Source organism: Helicoverpa armigera, chromosome 3, assembly GCF_030705265.1.
Source record: "Helicoverpa armigera isolate CAAS_96S chromosome 3, ASM3070526v1, whole genome shotgun sequence".
Taxonomy (NCBI): domain Eukaryota; kingdom Metazoa; phylum Arthropoda; class Insecta; order Lepidoptera; family Noctuidae; genus Helicoverpa; species Helicoverpa armigera.
The window spans coordinates 9,111,782-9,127,317 of record NC_087122.1 but is presented as its reverse complement, the minus strand read 5'-3'; the positions used below and the strand labels follow the sequence as shown (position 1 = coordinate 9,127,317).

General features: G+C 36.5%; 2 protein-coding genes across 7 annotated transcripts; one reads left to right on the top strand and one right to left on the bottom strand.

Annotated features, from left to right (window-relative positions):
- Positions 1 to 161: 161 nt before the first annotated feature.
- On the bottom strand, positions 162 to 4,630 carry LOC110378917 (proteasomal ubiquitin receptor ADRM1). Of its 3 annotated transcripts, none has more exons than XM_021338362.3 (6): positions 4,470 to 4,630; positions 4,007 to 4,340; positions 2,442 to 2,656; positions 2,043 to 2,230; positions 1,482 to 1,747; positions 162 to 534 (listed from the first exon to the last, which is right to left on the bottom strand). In XM_021338362.3, exons 2-6 carry the CDS (start codon positions 4,334 to 4,336, stop codon positions 289 to 291), a joined length of 1,245 nt encoding a protein of 414 aa, XP_021194037.1. In that variant the 5' UTR covers positions 4,337 to 4,340; positions 4,470 to 4,630; the 3' UTR covers positions 162 to 288. The 3 variants fall into 3 exon arrangements, with proteins under 3 accessions (XP_021194037.1, XP_021194040.1, XP_021194041.1); XM_021338365.3 differs by having other exon boundaries at positions 1,518 to 1,747; XM_021338366.3 differs by having other exon boundaries at positions 1,482 to 1,696.
- Positions 4,631 to 5,457: 827 nt separating this feature from the next.
- LOC110378904 (tumor protein D54) lies at positions 5,458 to 15,142 on the top strand. 4 transcript variants are annotated; one of them, XM_021338343.3, is made up of 6 exons: positions 5,458 to 5,745; positions 11,908 to 12,074; positions 12,382 to 12,485; positions 12,703 to 12,762; positions 13,621 to 13,783; positions 14,150 to 15,142. In XM_021338343.3, the coding sequence occupies exons 1-6, from the start codon at positions 5,727 to 5,729 to the stop codon at positions 14,267 to 14,269; spliced, it is 633 nt and encodes a 210-aa protein (XP_021194018.1). In that variant the 5' UTR covers positions 5,458 to 5,726; the 3' UTR covers positions 14,270 to 15,142. The 4 variants fall into 4 exon arrangements, with proteins under 4 accessions (XP_021194018.1, XP_063899675.1, XP_021194016.2 ...); XM_064043605.1 differs by lacking the exon at positions 5,458 to 5,745 and adding an exon at positions 7,885 to 7,959; XM_021338341.3 differs by lacking the exon at positions 5,458 to 5,745 and adding an exon at positions 8,192 to 8,912.
- Positions 15,143 to 15,536: the final 394 nt, after the last annotated feature.

Sequence of the window (15,536 nt, the reverse complement as noted above, 5' to 3'; positions counted from 1 at the left end):
TAAAAGCATTTCCAATCAGGGGATGGCGGAGTGAAGTCCGGGACGTTTAGAAACTGGATACTGTTTTTTACCGTACCCCCATCATATAAATACTTTAAAATCTCGCGCTTAGCGCTAACCAAATGACAGGCGGCGTTGGTTTAAGAAAGTAAAATCACGTATCACAAAAAGAAAACTATATTTCAATGTTATAAGAAATCGCTAACGAATATAAACAAAATTTTGCATATAGGTACTTAGCTTCGCAGCTTGAAACACAACTAAGTTGCAAAAAAAATTAACATCCCATTAATCAAGTGACATTTCGGCGTCGTCATCTTTTTTATCTCCTTTATCATCTTTCGGTTTTTCTTCCTTTTTCTTGTCATCTTCCTTGGACTTATCGGATGCGTTGGATGTATTCTCAAGAGCCTTAAAGAAGGCTTGCATATCGCCCGTGTTAGCAGCTGAAGTCACTTCGGACGGTAAACCAAACTGCGATATTACTGGACCCATTTGCCCAGAAGTCAATGCAGAAGAAAATTGGTTTGCTGCCTGTAAATAAAAGAATAGTGTCAATAAATTAAAGTATCAACTTTGTTATGGACCAAATAAGCTAAATAAAGTAACATAGAAATCGATCGAATAATAATAACTATTCATCGAGTTTTAATTCAGAAATTTAACTTTTATAAACACAATTAAGTCACTGAAGCTTTTTGATCCACAACAAATCCAGAATCTTTAGATAGCAAGGGACTAATTTCTACAAAATACAGCTAAAAATACAGCCTACATTTCTCATTAGTAGGTATTAATAGTAAATTGCAAGTCGATACTCTATCACTTTAAAAGTGATTGAGATGTTTAATTTATGAAAACCAGTTTAAATTAAAAAAAAAATACACACAAAGCAGGTTAGAATAATAACAAATAGACCCATGCAATTAAACGTAGAAAGCGATGACGTCGTCATTGGCAGAAAATAGAAACACTTCAAGTTATTTCTATTCTAACAACGCATAAAATATCTTTGTGTTGTCGATAACTTACCTGTAGTAATTATTTTGCATTTGGACTGCTCTTGGCACGCTTCCTTGTGTTATCAAATTCAGATCATAAATTATACAGGTACTAATACAGAATTATCTCGATCTATTTCTTTTTTAATAAAAGGTAAAATCTTTGCTTGTTTTTATGAATTTATAATTAGCAAATGAGTTTTTATGCCTTTGATGACGTCATTGGAAATGCAAATTAGGGTATTAATAGTGTTAAATTGTAAACATGTATCTCTAACACCAGATGCTTTACTGCAAATTAGGGTGTCCCTAAAAATCTGCAAAATTTTGAATAGTTATCCATGCAGCGCGCACAAACAGACAAACAAGCATTAGGAAAAGTGTAAAGCGCACTTCGCTCAAAAAGAAAGCCAGACGCGAGAGAGTCCCGGAGGCGTCGTGCCGCTGCCGAGTACCGGAACGCTATACGTGAAGGTTCACCTGAGCGAACTGCGGTGAGAGCAGGGTGGTCCTTACATCGTCCTGGGCGGCGCCGGGCGGAGCGGGCGGCAAGTGCGGCGCCAGGCGGGCCGCGTTGGGAGCCGCGCTGGCCGTGGTCACCACGTCGGGCGACGCCAGCGCCGCCGCCAGGTCCACGCGCGCGCCCGCCGCGCCCGCCGCTCCCGCGTCGCCTTCCGGAGGCGCATGGCCCAGCCCTGAGAAGTAGCGTTGCAAGTCCGACAAGTACACCTGCCCCCCTGCGCCATCTGTTGTTTAACAACAGCCCTTTATAACCTCTTTAGTTCACATTTGGCATTTTCAGTGTCGTTTCATAATGAAAAATAATACATACACATTATTTCCTTAATCTGTATGTATTATTTTAAAATATATAGACAAAATGAGTCATTATTTTTGCTCATAGTAGTTAGTTTCCAAGAACAATCAATTTGGTAGAGAAGTTATCAACTACCTACTATATCCTATCTATTCTCCTGTAGATGGCATTGATGGTCAAGCATCCTCGTATTAAATAGATAGAACTGTGTCAGCTTGACTTACCACGTGGCGCTGCAGCAGTAGCGGTGTTAGGAGGCGTGGCAGTGGGCGCGGGCACGTCGCGGGCGCGAGACGGGGTGCGCGCGGCACTGGCCTCAGTGGTGCGCGGGGCACTGCCGCCGCGGCTGCTGTTGCCACTGCCAGCCGACGGCCGAGCGCTAGTGTTGCCACTGTTACTTCCACTGTTATTACTGTGACAACAAATTACATTAGACTTAAAATAATACTAGCATTTACGTTTGAATTTACCAGTTCACAAGAACTTGCGAAAATAATAAGATATTGAAAGAATGAACTAATCAGGCTTCTGACAAGACTTAAATTCATAAACTTAGAATATGTATGATTTAAATAAAAAACAAAAAGAAAATATTGAATCTTAAATGTATTATGTGCACCCACCCCATTGTGCCAAGAAGGGAAGACAATCCTCCAATTTGGCCGACTCCTCCAAGGAGTTGCATAAGCTGCTGCTGGGACATGTTGTTCAATATGTTCTGCAACTCTCCGTCTTGTCCACCACCACCACCACCTCCACGGCCTCCAGATGTTGGAGGATTGTTTAGAGCTTCATTGATGCGGCGGCAATAATCATCATCCTTATCGGTCTTAGGTTCCTATAAAAAAAGCAATCACTATTATGCATACAATAGTTATAATTACCTTCAATGAATCTTAGGGATCTATCTGTCAGAGAGCGGTTAAGCATTCTGCGTTCGAGCTCTACTATTATTACTTCTACTTGACAGATGCAGTCAGAATGGCTCCTGTGTAATATAATATGACTAGACATCGGATTATATGCACTATCAAAATGCCAAAATATGCATGCAAATATGCACTAAAAAAGAGCGAAATATGCACAAAATATGCACAATTAAAGTTTCTAGTCTCTCAATGGCATCGGGTATATTGCTGAAGTGTGTTGCAATAAGAGTAATATTTTGTTTAATTGAAGAATCCTCAAATGCCTGCTGGCTTGAATTAATTGCAATGGCTTCTGAACTGTCAAATTGTGCAACTACTTCTTTTATGGCTTCTAAATTCTCAGCATAAAATAGTACAGCTTTCAACCAAGTTCCCCAACGTGTTAATATTGGTTCTGGAGGTAGTGGTAGGTTTGGCAGTCGCTCCTTATACGCCTGTACTCGCGATGGTGCTTTTAAAAACACTTTTTTTGTAGAAGAAATCAATTTATTGACAATCCCGAACTCTTTTCCAGTGCGCTTTCGCAGTGCGTGCCAGGCAGATGTGTTGACGTGTGGTGTGGGATGGGGTAGTACAACACATATAAATACTGAAATAGGCACTATCAATGAAAAAGTACCAAAATATGCAATAACGCTAAAATAATAGCATAATATGCATTTGCATATGCAAACATGCAAATGCATATAATCCGATGTCTAAATATGACACATAGACTGCAAAACTGACCGCTTGAACGCTGGACCGCTCCCTGTCTGATAGATCTCTTAGCTTAGGGTCTGTTCAGACAGGCCGGCTCGGAGAGCAGAGCAAATTCTTAACACGTTGAAAATTGAGTACATAGTATTTGAAGTAAGGTTTATTATTTTTGCATGCGCACTGCTTTTGTCATTGAGAATGCTTGAATGCGCTCTGTGTGATATAGTAAGAGGAGCCGACTGGCTCCGATTGTGTATTTATTCTTGATGCTCTTTGATGCTTACGCAGCCGATCGGCTCCAATCTGTGTGAAAAGAAAAATGCGCGCCGGTGCTCTCCGACCCGGTCTATCTAAACGGACCCAAAGTTATTGGAAAATTGAGCATTGCAATGGGACCTCTATACTGCACAAAAGGAAATGAAATGAAAATATTAAAGGTTGAAACTGGAGCAGAAATTAAACTGAAATGAAAATCACAAAATCTGATTTTAAATTGATACATATATGAATTTTCTACTCCAGTCATTGAACACACCTTAATTAATTTTACTTTTCTTTACCTGCATCCAGAAAAAGTATTTCTTTGAAAAAGACTTGAACTTCAAGACATAGACTCGGCCTGTTGTGCATTCATTCACTCGCACAAACTCACAGTCATCAGGAAATATGAGCAAGTCATCCTCGACCTCGCCGGTAGAACGGTCTTTCCAACAAAAATGCATCAACGAGTCTTCTCCTTGATACACATACAATAGCCCCTTCCTCTTATCGGGATGAACCATACGACCCTTTAGAGTCATTCTACCGGCACGAAATTCCACCAAATGCTTATTCCCACCGGAACTTCCTCCTAAGCCAGAAGTATTACCGAATAATGCAGTAGCCGACATGTTTCTGAAATAATTTAAACACAGTTCATAGTTAGTATTTGTCTTCCATTATCCAATTAGTACATGATATGAAAATTGATTGATGAGTGAAAACATTGCTATTCTTTATCGCGCCAGTATTTAATTCAATTACCTGCACAATGAGTCAAATTTTAAACAAAATTAAACCAAACAGTGATTCTAGTAAAATATAAGCTTCACCGAAATGAATGACTATGATTTTTCATTTCATGATTTCATCAAACAAACCCACAGAATATTAATATCTTTACCACAGATCTGACCACCGGCTACAGATTACTAATCAGTTTGAGAGGCTGAGTCGGAGAAATCCAACGACACGATACTTTTTTTCTAGACTGTGCATACAGTGTTTTCGACAAAACTAAATCAAACAGCCAAGCAAACCCTCAGCGTAAATTCATTGTTACCAGGTCCAAACATTTAATTACTACTTGTTCTCAGTATTCAAAATGTTTTTTGGGTGTTTAAATTATAATAAAATAAACTATAACAAGCCAACAAGACGTCAGGCAAGGACCCTCGGGCCCAAGGATAGTTTTTCTTAACTACCATTTAAAAGGAAATGGCAATGCGTATAGAAGGGTATGACGACAGATCTCATTTAAGCGAAACGATGATGCCGCTTGAGGTTTTCGGCACCTGCACCAAGACAGATCTTCGGCAGATGCAAAGCAGGAGCAAAATAAGATGTTTCCAGCCTATGGCTAAGGCGACCCCTAGATCTACAAGAACATCGCACAGTTTTCAATATTCTTATTTATACTATTCTCCATTCGTAAAATATCGCAATTTTATTGATCGTCTAGATTGCCTCTAAGAAAAGTGATACCAGATGTGAGGGATACCCTATAAACCTGTAAAAGAGTATTTTGTAGGTACTTCTATAGAATTTTGCAACTTCTGCAATCTTTATTAAAAAAATATGATATTAGGCGTGTAATCGCTTAAATGGGGACAAGCACTGCAACAATATGAATTTATGGTAGTACCGAATAATATTTAATACGTGATATTATAAAGTGAGGAAACCTCGCACATGAAAAATAATTTTATTTTTATGTATCTCTTCTACAAATTGCGTCTGGTAACACTGTAACATTGTGACGGTCGGGCATCGGATGTCGATGTCGGTCGGCTTCAGGCAGCCTTTATGTGACGTGTTGTGTTTTGTACAGTAAATCGGTTTCAGTGTTTCACTCACTACTCCATATTATTACTCTGAGAATAAAGTGAAGATTTACGAAGTTCAATAATTTAATTAATTCTTGTGCAGACATTCTAAAGGAGTAATTAGGTCTACATATAAGTATACACAGTTGCATCGTATATTTTGTAGATTGCTTCGTGGTTTCTTTCTTCAATCAACATGAGTGGTGTACAAACAGGTATGTTGTAGTTTGTCTGCAATGTTTTTGTTATTATACGCGATATAAGGTTGTTATTACAGCATGTAGCTCCCCTTTCTTATTGGGTTTAGAAAACGGAAATCTTTTACCCACCACAAACGGGATGGTTATCCGAATCATTGTTTTATGGCTTTTAACTAAGACTTAATACCTACAGTCTAGCGATTGTGTTATAAAATGGGTCACACATATTGCATGCATTTACTTTTAATTAAAAAACGTACAATTCTGAGCTATAAAGTTAGTTAGTTATTTTTGCCATTATAAATGAGGTACATTACAGGGACATTGTAAGATAAAATGAATTTCATTAAGAAACAGGTTATATCTATGCTTTTCTACAATGAAGGGTAGTGTTTGTATGTGAATCTATTTTAATATTACTAATTATCTTAATGTACCATTTAAACTCAGTAATAAGTAACTGGCTCTATTCTATACACCATATTTTCCATGTATTCATATGAAACTATGCTCTGGCACTACCTACCCACACAGTCAAATCAATAAAAAATCTTGAGATTTGTGTGCAACTCAGGCACCAAGCCATACTTAAACTAGAACTTTTTTGCTTCCATAAGTACATATTTTGTAAAAAAATATTACTATATTTGGTGACACTTCATTGCATGAGTCACACACAAAAGAAAATCTGATTGACCTATGTGTTGTCATATTATTTCAAGTGCTTTATCTACGCAATTTAATAAATTTATATCTATACCTATAAATCAATACTTGAATCATTCTATAACACAACAGACTTCAGTCCTCTCTTCAGACAGCTATCATTATTACTCACCAACTAAAAATTAATCATGGTTATGTAATAAGTGATTCAGTTTTCAGCTTTGAGTACTTTGTAATTTGTAAAGTATGGAAAAAAACAATGAAAATACTGTTCAGGTCTAAAAACCTGAAATTTTCTAAGGTAAAACCTAGTAAGTTTCTGAAATTATGATTATTGAAAGGGTGATCTACCATCTAGATATTCTGGAAACATAAAACATTTTAAAAGTACAGCAATTATTAAATTGCAACGACAAACCTTTGAGCAAAAATTGTTATTGTTATTCCGTCTTTCCTTGGATTAAAAACAGGAAATGAATAAACCGAACATAGATGAATCAGAGAAAAAAATACTGGAACACTCCATAACTGATAAATTATTACAACATGTTGTGCTTTGCCTCTAACAAGTAGATAAGATATTGGGTGAAGGAAAAATTAGATTATAGGTAGTGTTCATGACATCATGTGAAAATTCTCTACGTTACTTACTATTGGTATTTAACAATTGGCATGTCAACATTCTCTGTAGAAAAGAAATACAGATGGTTGAAATGAAGATTTTGTAAAATATGTACCCATTTATAACCATTTCAAAAGTTTATACTGATTATACCGGCAGTTGCACAAAGCTTTAACTTTAATGGAGCTTTGTGCAACTCATGGATAAAGAGCTATAGGGAGTGGATGTGTGATGGTAGCAACAGCAGCATCTATCAACTATTATTAATTTTTCAAGGCACATTAATACCAAATAAAATCTGTCCAGGTATATTTAAAAATAATGCAACATTATAAATGAATTGCTACAAAGAGTATTAAACATTTTTTTCAACACCCTAAACTGTAGGCAGTAGAAACAACAGTAGAAAGTAGAACAGATTTAGGCCAAAACGGTGGCTATGATGAAGTATAATAATTATATCGAAAAATGCTGGTCCTAAAACAGAACCCTGTGGAACTCCCATTTGGAAATGGTGAAGAACTTATGAAATTTCTTAATTTGTTATAAGTAACTTTTTTATTATTTTAAATGGATCTATCAAGCAATTCGCAGGAAGCTATAAAATAATATACAGCATCTAAGTGATGCCTGAATAAGTAAATTGATAAACCAAATGACAGATCCAAATTTCGTTGCCTCTTGATGGGAAACTATATAAGTACCTAAATAATAAAACATGTAGTCCATTTCCAAACGGTTGTTGAAAGAACCAGGATTTTGCATAAAAACTTTATCCAATTATTTAGGCGGTCGTACCACCCGATGAGTCATTCGTCGTGTAAACTGCAGACTTTTTAGTGTATTTCGTCAAGTAACCAATGACGCAACACTACCGTGGCCCAGAGCTCGCTCGCCGCTCGCTCGCCCGCGGCACTGTCAATAAACTTTAGCGGCACAAGGTGAGCTAAATCTATGGTTTTGTTGTTTTGTTAGCTCTTTGAAACACGTTGCCTGGTCAGAGACCCTGTGTGATTCACTGATACTGGTTTATAAAAATAAGTATTTTACTTTAAAATTGCAAAATTTTACCGATTGCATTTTTAATTTCATAAATTTTGCAAATCTTTTGGAGGTCAAAATTGTAATTTATACACCGCCGAGATCGTAGCTCGCGTTATTGGTGAAAGTGGCGAATACAAGCAATCGGGCAGCGGCGCGAAACGAACACGAGCTGGCTCGGTTGGAGGGGCTCGACGTGGCGGAAGAAACTGACATCATTGCGCGCTGCCGCCGCTGCACGCATTCATGTTTCTCGAGTTGATCGTGATTATTGCAAAAACACGATGTTTGTTAAGTGACAGTAACTATTTAGTTATTCAATAATGTAGAGTTACGAAAACAAATAAAGAGTGATCTCAAAATACCGCCAAGGTGCACGTTTTATCCGCGTATAGTTAAAAACAATTAGCTTGAGTTATATGATTGTGTAGATACAAAATATGCTTAATTGCCGCGGAAGACGAGGTAGATAGAATGGCAAGTGATGGAACTTCGAGCATTGCCATGGAGCCGACGAGCTTGGAGTATATGGAAGATCCTTATTTCGTGCCCCCGGATGATGATTCCACACCGAGTTTTGACGTTGCCGTGGACGAGCTGGATGAATTAGAAGAGTTGCCGAGCTGGCCACAAAATGACCCTGACGCGGACTGGCGCATGCTGCCAGACCTCGCAGACTCCGCTCTATGCATTGAAACTGAATTCTACGTCGACAATCGACGTCGTCGTCTTAGAATATTTAGAAAGAAAATGCGAGAAGTGCGAGTAACATTTCAAGATCTATCAAAGCCGTATCTTGCCAAGATGTCCAGTCATACAAACTACAAGAAATTCTTAGGTATCGCAGTTGGAGGTTAGTTGAAAGGATCTTATCAAACAACATAGTTTAGGACTAGAATATGCATTATGTATTAATAACAATTGATTGCTTTACTTTATACAAATAGATACGCCGAAACTTGCGATGCCATATGCCAAATGATCAAGTTATAAGAGAATCAATTAAGGCGTGTTATTTATCGCGTAGAATAAAGAATGGTACAACTTAAACTGGTTTGGTTATATTTTTTATTATTATCCAGTTACCTTATGCTTGTCTAGCTGGGCGTAGATTATACTATTGTTACTACCCTGAGTGTGTAGAATATAGTTGCCTATACAAAATCGTTTATTTCTGTAACTAAAAATATTTCATTGAAATCATCTTAGGTATTAAATACAAGAACAAAACGTCTTCATTTCCATGCATTCAAAGAGGTTCGGTTCATTTAACCCTGCACTTAAAATTGAACGTAATATTTTGTCGCTTGCGTATTAATCTAGGTAAAGTGCGACTTAAAGAAATGCATTGTCAATACAATCACTCTATTATAGATAACAATGACAATAAATAATAATTGACACTTGTTGCATTAGCGACTATCCTTTGTATCCTCAAGAATCATATATATGTGGAATAAATAACTTAAATAACTAAAAACAAAACAAACTTTTTAACATTCATCATAAGCAAATCAAATACCTATATGAATATTGATTGAAGAAAGTATCTTGACTATAAAGTCAAAGTCAGTCATTTATTTCATGAAGGCCTTTACAAGCCCTTATGGACATAAACAAGTTTGATTCTAGACTAGGTGGTATATTCTTGATGATACCTGAGCCTAAAATCGTCAATCATAGTAGAGCAAGAGTGAAGAGTGATCATATCATCTTCATATCATATGAAAAGAGGCATCAGTCATTAAATATATATGAGATAGTAAATAGGCAAGGCAAGGTTAGGTTACTATTACTATCGACCCATGTCACAACCTTCGGCATGTCTTTACGTCGTTATTAGATTCGATTTGCTAGCTAATAGCTTTTCTACTTGTAGTTACTATACAGTAAATAAACTAACATTACTGCCAAGAATTTAAAATACACACGGAACTCCCTTCGCTTTTAAATTGCACCTAAATCTTCTTGTTCTCCTATTTTATGTGCACCTTTTTTAGAGGTGACGTCTTTTGTCCTTTCATCTCTAGTTCTCTCATAAATAGTATACCTACTTAAATATCAATACTAGTTTTTGTACGTTTTGTTTTGAAGTTGATTAAAAAATCTCCAACTCCATGTCGTATTGGTTGCTTCTTATGTAGGAGTGTTGTACGAGTTCGCAGCCATATTATTTACGTTGTAAAAGTACATAAAAGAAGTAAAGAAAATCTTTTTAAAGAAACCTGGATCTAAATAGTCTGGAATCACTCCCGCGTCTGATCATTTCACGTGGCTGCAGGACCTCCTCCAAAAGCAGCCAGTGCAATGGGAAGTACGAAACAATAAATAGGCCGATGAGAGATACTGATGAATTAAGAGCATACACGCCTTAAATTCTATTACATAATAAATATCAATTTAAATTACTTTTCTTCTCGGCTTTGGGGCCAAACACGTGCTTTTCTTTCACCAAAAGACATGAAAATACAATTATTGAAGTTAGTCTACACAAGCCGCAATCCAAACTAATATTATAAATGCGAAAGTAACTCTGTCTGGCTGTCTGTCTGTCTGTCTTTTCTTCACGCCTAAACTACTGAACCGATTTGTGTGAAATTTGGTACAGACATAGTTTGAAACTTGAGAAAGGACATAGGATAGTTTTTATTACAAAAAATAAAATTATTCCGGACATATAGCGCCATCTATTGGTCAAATCAAAAATCTGCTGGTAGTCACTATTCCACGCGAACGAAGTTGCGGGCAAAAGCTAGTATTTGTATAAAGCTGTCTGAGATAATTTTTAATTTGATATTATCCATAAAATCCGTTATGCTGTGTAGAAACGTTATATCATTACAGGATGTTAGACGGGACGAATATGATAGTTATGCAAATATTATTCAATTACTCATTGAACAGTACACTACCCAAAATTAATATTATATGTAGTAATAAAATATTAAAATTTTTAGATAAAAAAATATAATATACATTCCAAATTGAATTTGATATACGGGAGGTATCGTTAATCGTTGTGATTAAAAATGGTTCTAGGACACACAACAGTTTCGCAAAATAGAATGCAGTAACTATGGTCTGTTGTTAGCAATCGTACATTTTAAAATGTATGTGCTATGAGTTGAATGAAGCAATATATAATTCTTTTTATTGTATTACGCAAGTTGACTTTCCCCCGAGACCGCTGCGCTGATCATTACTCAGACTGTGAGGCAGAGCTCATCATGAATGTTGCTTCGCTGTTTGCACACTATTTACGATTTGATAACAAACGAACAATTGGTGAGATAAAAATAATAATAATAACATGATAATATTTTTAATTTCTTCCCTGTGAATTCGTCAGCATGACCTCTTACGTCCGTCTCCAGAATACCACTTATCTCCATCAACATTTCGAAAGGCCACAAACAAGGATCACGTTCACATTTTTATATTAGACCTTGTAAGGATTCTCGCTTTAATTCTCATATCATTACCTAATTCTTGAAATCCATGCAGAGATGATTATCGTCAATAAAACGACGGTTATCTAGTTTATAATGTTCATGACTTCATAATGGATTGCATAGCACCAGAATTTCAGTTTGGCCTACTGAGCTAAAAAAACCTTTCCTAAGAGTGACTTAGTAGACGTCTAAAGTGGAACGTGTATTTCATGGCCTTGCCTATTTGTCAATATCCGCATTGAACTTGGCCTATGCTGTTGTTATACGAAAGGCCCTTTTTTAGGTGGCCCGGCAAACTTTTCATTTTCTATGATCGGTTATTGGAAAGTGCGACACACCCCACTTTGATTTTTTATTTATCATTGATGGTGTCTGATGATGTAACTCTCCCGTCAGCTGAAGAAGCGATGGCGGGCGCCGGCGCGGCAGGTGATGTGCACACGCCCGACGAGCTGGCGGGGCTTACACCCGAGCAGGCGGAGCAGCTCCGCGCTGAGTGGAGCCGGGAGCTCGCCCGCGTCGAAGACGAGATCGCTACACTGCGCACTGTCTTGCAAAGCAAGGTACTCACCAAATTATTCATAATTATGTAAATGTTCCAGTAAATGGCGACTTGCAGCATAGTGATGTTTGCCTACAAAGTTTTTTTTACCAACATTTGACGTTGCTATCCGTACTCATTGGGCAGACAATTAGACACTGATGTTTATATGCCTAACGGTAAATTATCACATTTTATTTTTTGCATGCTAAAATCATGCAAAAAATAAAGTCATCTTAGTAAAGTCATTCTAAAATCATCTTGAAGCCTGGAAATTAATTATTTATGAATGTTTAAATTGTATTCTTACCCATTCCTGTTTGTTTCAGATCCGTCAGAGCTCCGAATTAAAACGAAAACTTGGCATAACTGTGTGGAAAGAAATTACTGAAGATGTTAATCAGGGTTTAAAAAATGTAAAAGAAAGCCAAGTGTGAGTACCGATTATGTTCATTATTACGTATTTTAATTATAAATGTGTCACTGTTCTTTCAATCAAACTGATGTTTTCTCGAGGGTTAGAACAATAACTTTCAATTAGTAGATCTGTGTGGCTTAGCTTTATGTTTTAATTTTGCTTAAGCTTACGATGGTAATGGTGGCGTTTTATCGGCATTTTCTTATTTCACGTTTGATTTGTTGTACGACAGCTATCAAACTATAGAAACTCGCGTGGCTGCGCTTACACAGGCTGTGACTGAAGCACCAATGTAAGTAAAGTTGTCAATATGAATATCAATAAGACCGAGGCAATTTACACCGCAGAAGTACAAATAACAAAACTAGACTTGAACTAAACTGTAAATAAGACATTGCGAGTACTGCATGGCTGTAGTTTTACAAAATATTTTATTTTATTTTTGCCTTATAGCTTGTGGTATATAGTAGACGCTTTTATACAAATAAATCTTATATATTTTATTTTTCATTCATTTTGCAGTTCTAACCCGAAAGAAAATGTATTAATTTCAGATTTTGTGTGTTGCAACGTAAAAAATAACATCGTGAGAAGTATACTTATCTTCGTTCGCTCATTTTATTAATAACATCTGTATCATAAATATTCTTTAATAGTGCTAACAATAGGTATTTACTTGTAATGTAATTTATAAATCGTATTTATCATTTGTTTACATTTCATTATTTATTCTTTAATCTTATTGTGTTATAAACAAACTACTCATACTTCTTACTGGAACCGAAATAACATAACTACATATTTGGATGGCTTTCCTTCTGGCTATTACTTCCTAATAATATCACGTTATCGGTACAATGTCAAATATGGTCGCTGAAAAGTAGTACCGAAACATTACCCATATTCCGAATACAGCTCACCTTACCGAGCAAGATTGATCTTTCAGAATATTGAACCTATTCTGTTTTTTTTTATTGGTTGAGCACTTCGTGCAAAATATTCAAGACTAGGTACGGTCTGAAATGACGACTAGTCAGTCAATATTTTTTACCTGTCCCAATAACATGTTTTTGCTATCGACTCATCTAATTATAGATCAAAACCAATTTATTGAGAGCGTTTTTTGTAACCGCAACACTTATTCTTATAGATACCAAAAAACTGAATCTGTGATAAAATCGACTGCTGAGAAGACAACCTCGATCCTCGGCGGCATCACTGCAGGAATGACGACTAAGATTGGTCAGATGCGAAACTCCGAGTCGTTCCGCTCGATCGAAGAACGTGTTGGCACGGCATACGAAAATGTTAAGGTAACATAAGATTATTACGTGCAATGACTAGGTATCATTTATCAAACAATAGTAAACACAATAAAAGAGGAAAGCTTTTTGGCATGTTTTCTGGAAGTTGAGATAACTTTTTGTCATCAACTTCAATAAAATTATAATTTAGTTGTTGTGCCGAAATACTCCTGGTTGCAATTTCCTGTTAAAGAGTTTTCCTCTGTACAGTTTGCTAATAATATTTGCAGTCAGAATGAATATCACAATATAAGCTATCGGTATAATCGATATTTGGGAAAATATATTATACTGTGTGGTATAAAACTTTCCAGAACTAATACAAGTATTTAATTAATTTGCAATTGTTAATTGTAGTTTGTGTAAACTTTCCAGGGCAAAGTGACGTCCAGATCGAATTCAACGCAGAGCTTCGACGAAGCCCTGCGCGACGCCAGCCGCGCGGCGAGCGGCGCCACGTCGCCCACCATCCCCGAGAACAAGCCTCTGCCCTAAGCGCCCCGCGCCCACGCCGCCACACGTGCCTGCGACACCTGACGGCCTCTGTCGGCACTAATACCACGAATATTGCATACAATCCCGTAATGCACCCTTATTTAAACTACAAACACCATTTTATACGTGTGCTATTAAATAATTTGAGTACTTACTATAAAATGTTTATTATGTATACCGTGTTCTTACACGGGATACTCTTTTGTTTGTTAATAAGGTTATTGAATCATTATTCACAATATTTAGTTAGTTATTGGTTGGGGATAAAAGCCGTTGGAATTTATGAATGTGTGGAATTTGCAATTTTGATTTCGCAGTAGCAAAATCGAAATAAATGCAATGACGGATATGCGTGGTGTGTCTTTCACTGACAAATATATCGCTGGATTGTTTGTTATCTGAAATATTGTGTTGTGGCGAATACGTTTATATCATGTTCTTCTCTGTATTGACTGCGGCGTGGTGAATCCTTACTCGTTAATTTAAGACACTGCTCGTTATCGCTTAATAATGTATCTCTTGTTCGTTTGTCTGTGTCTTAAGGTTTAGCATTCCAAACATTGATCCCTCATGAAATTGATTATACAAGGTATTAAAGACATTTTAAAATTGTGTATTCAATGCTTAAACTCAGTATTTGTACAATGTAAAGAGGAAACGTTGATATGTTCATGTTATAAATGTTAAAACACAATTTTGTAAATCCTTATTACGTGTATAATGTTTGTAAGACACAATAACTTGCCGATGCCTGTTAGGTCCATTATTACTATAAAAATGATATTTTTATAAGATGCTTAGCTTTCCTTACTTATAAAAAAATCAACTATTTACAATACCTCTAAAGACGGTAAATAAAAATTTATGTATTGATATGTTTAGTTTTACTTAAAAAATATCGTTATTCCCTTTTGAGATTGTCATTCATTATCCAAGTATGTTAGGGTACAAGGTGTCAAAAATGCCAGTAGAGTCGAAAAGGGGTTCATGAATGCCCCTTGTAGAAGTTGTAGAGTCAATTACCAAAAATATAAGCAATTTTCTTTTAAATACCTCGCTATATACTGGAGGCGCAAGGAATAGGGACTTTTGGACGCTTGCAGAGTTTCTTCTAATACCTCTTGAAGCCATTTATCAGCAGCACTTAAATTCAAAACTCAAAGTCATCTTCGATTAGTATTGCCGTATTAATCTCTGCTTGGTTTGGTTCTTTACGATTTTATCGTGGGATTATATTTTTTCATTCGTTTTCTTATAAGATACTTGC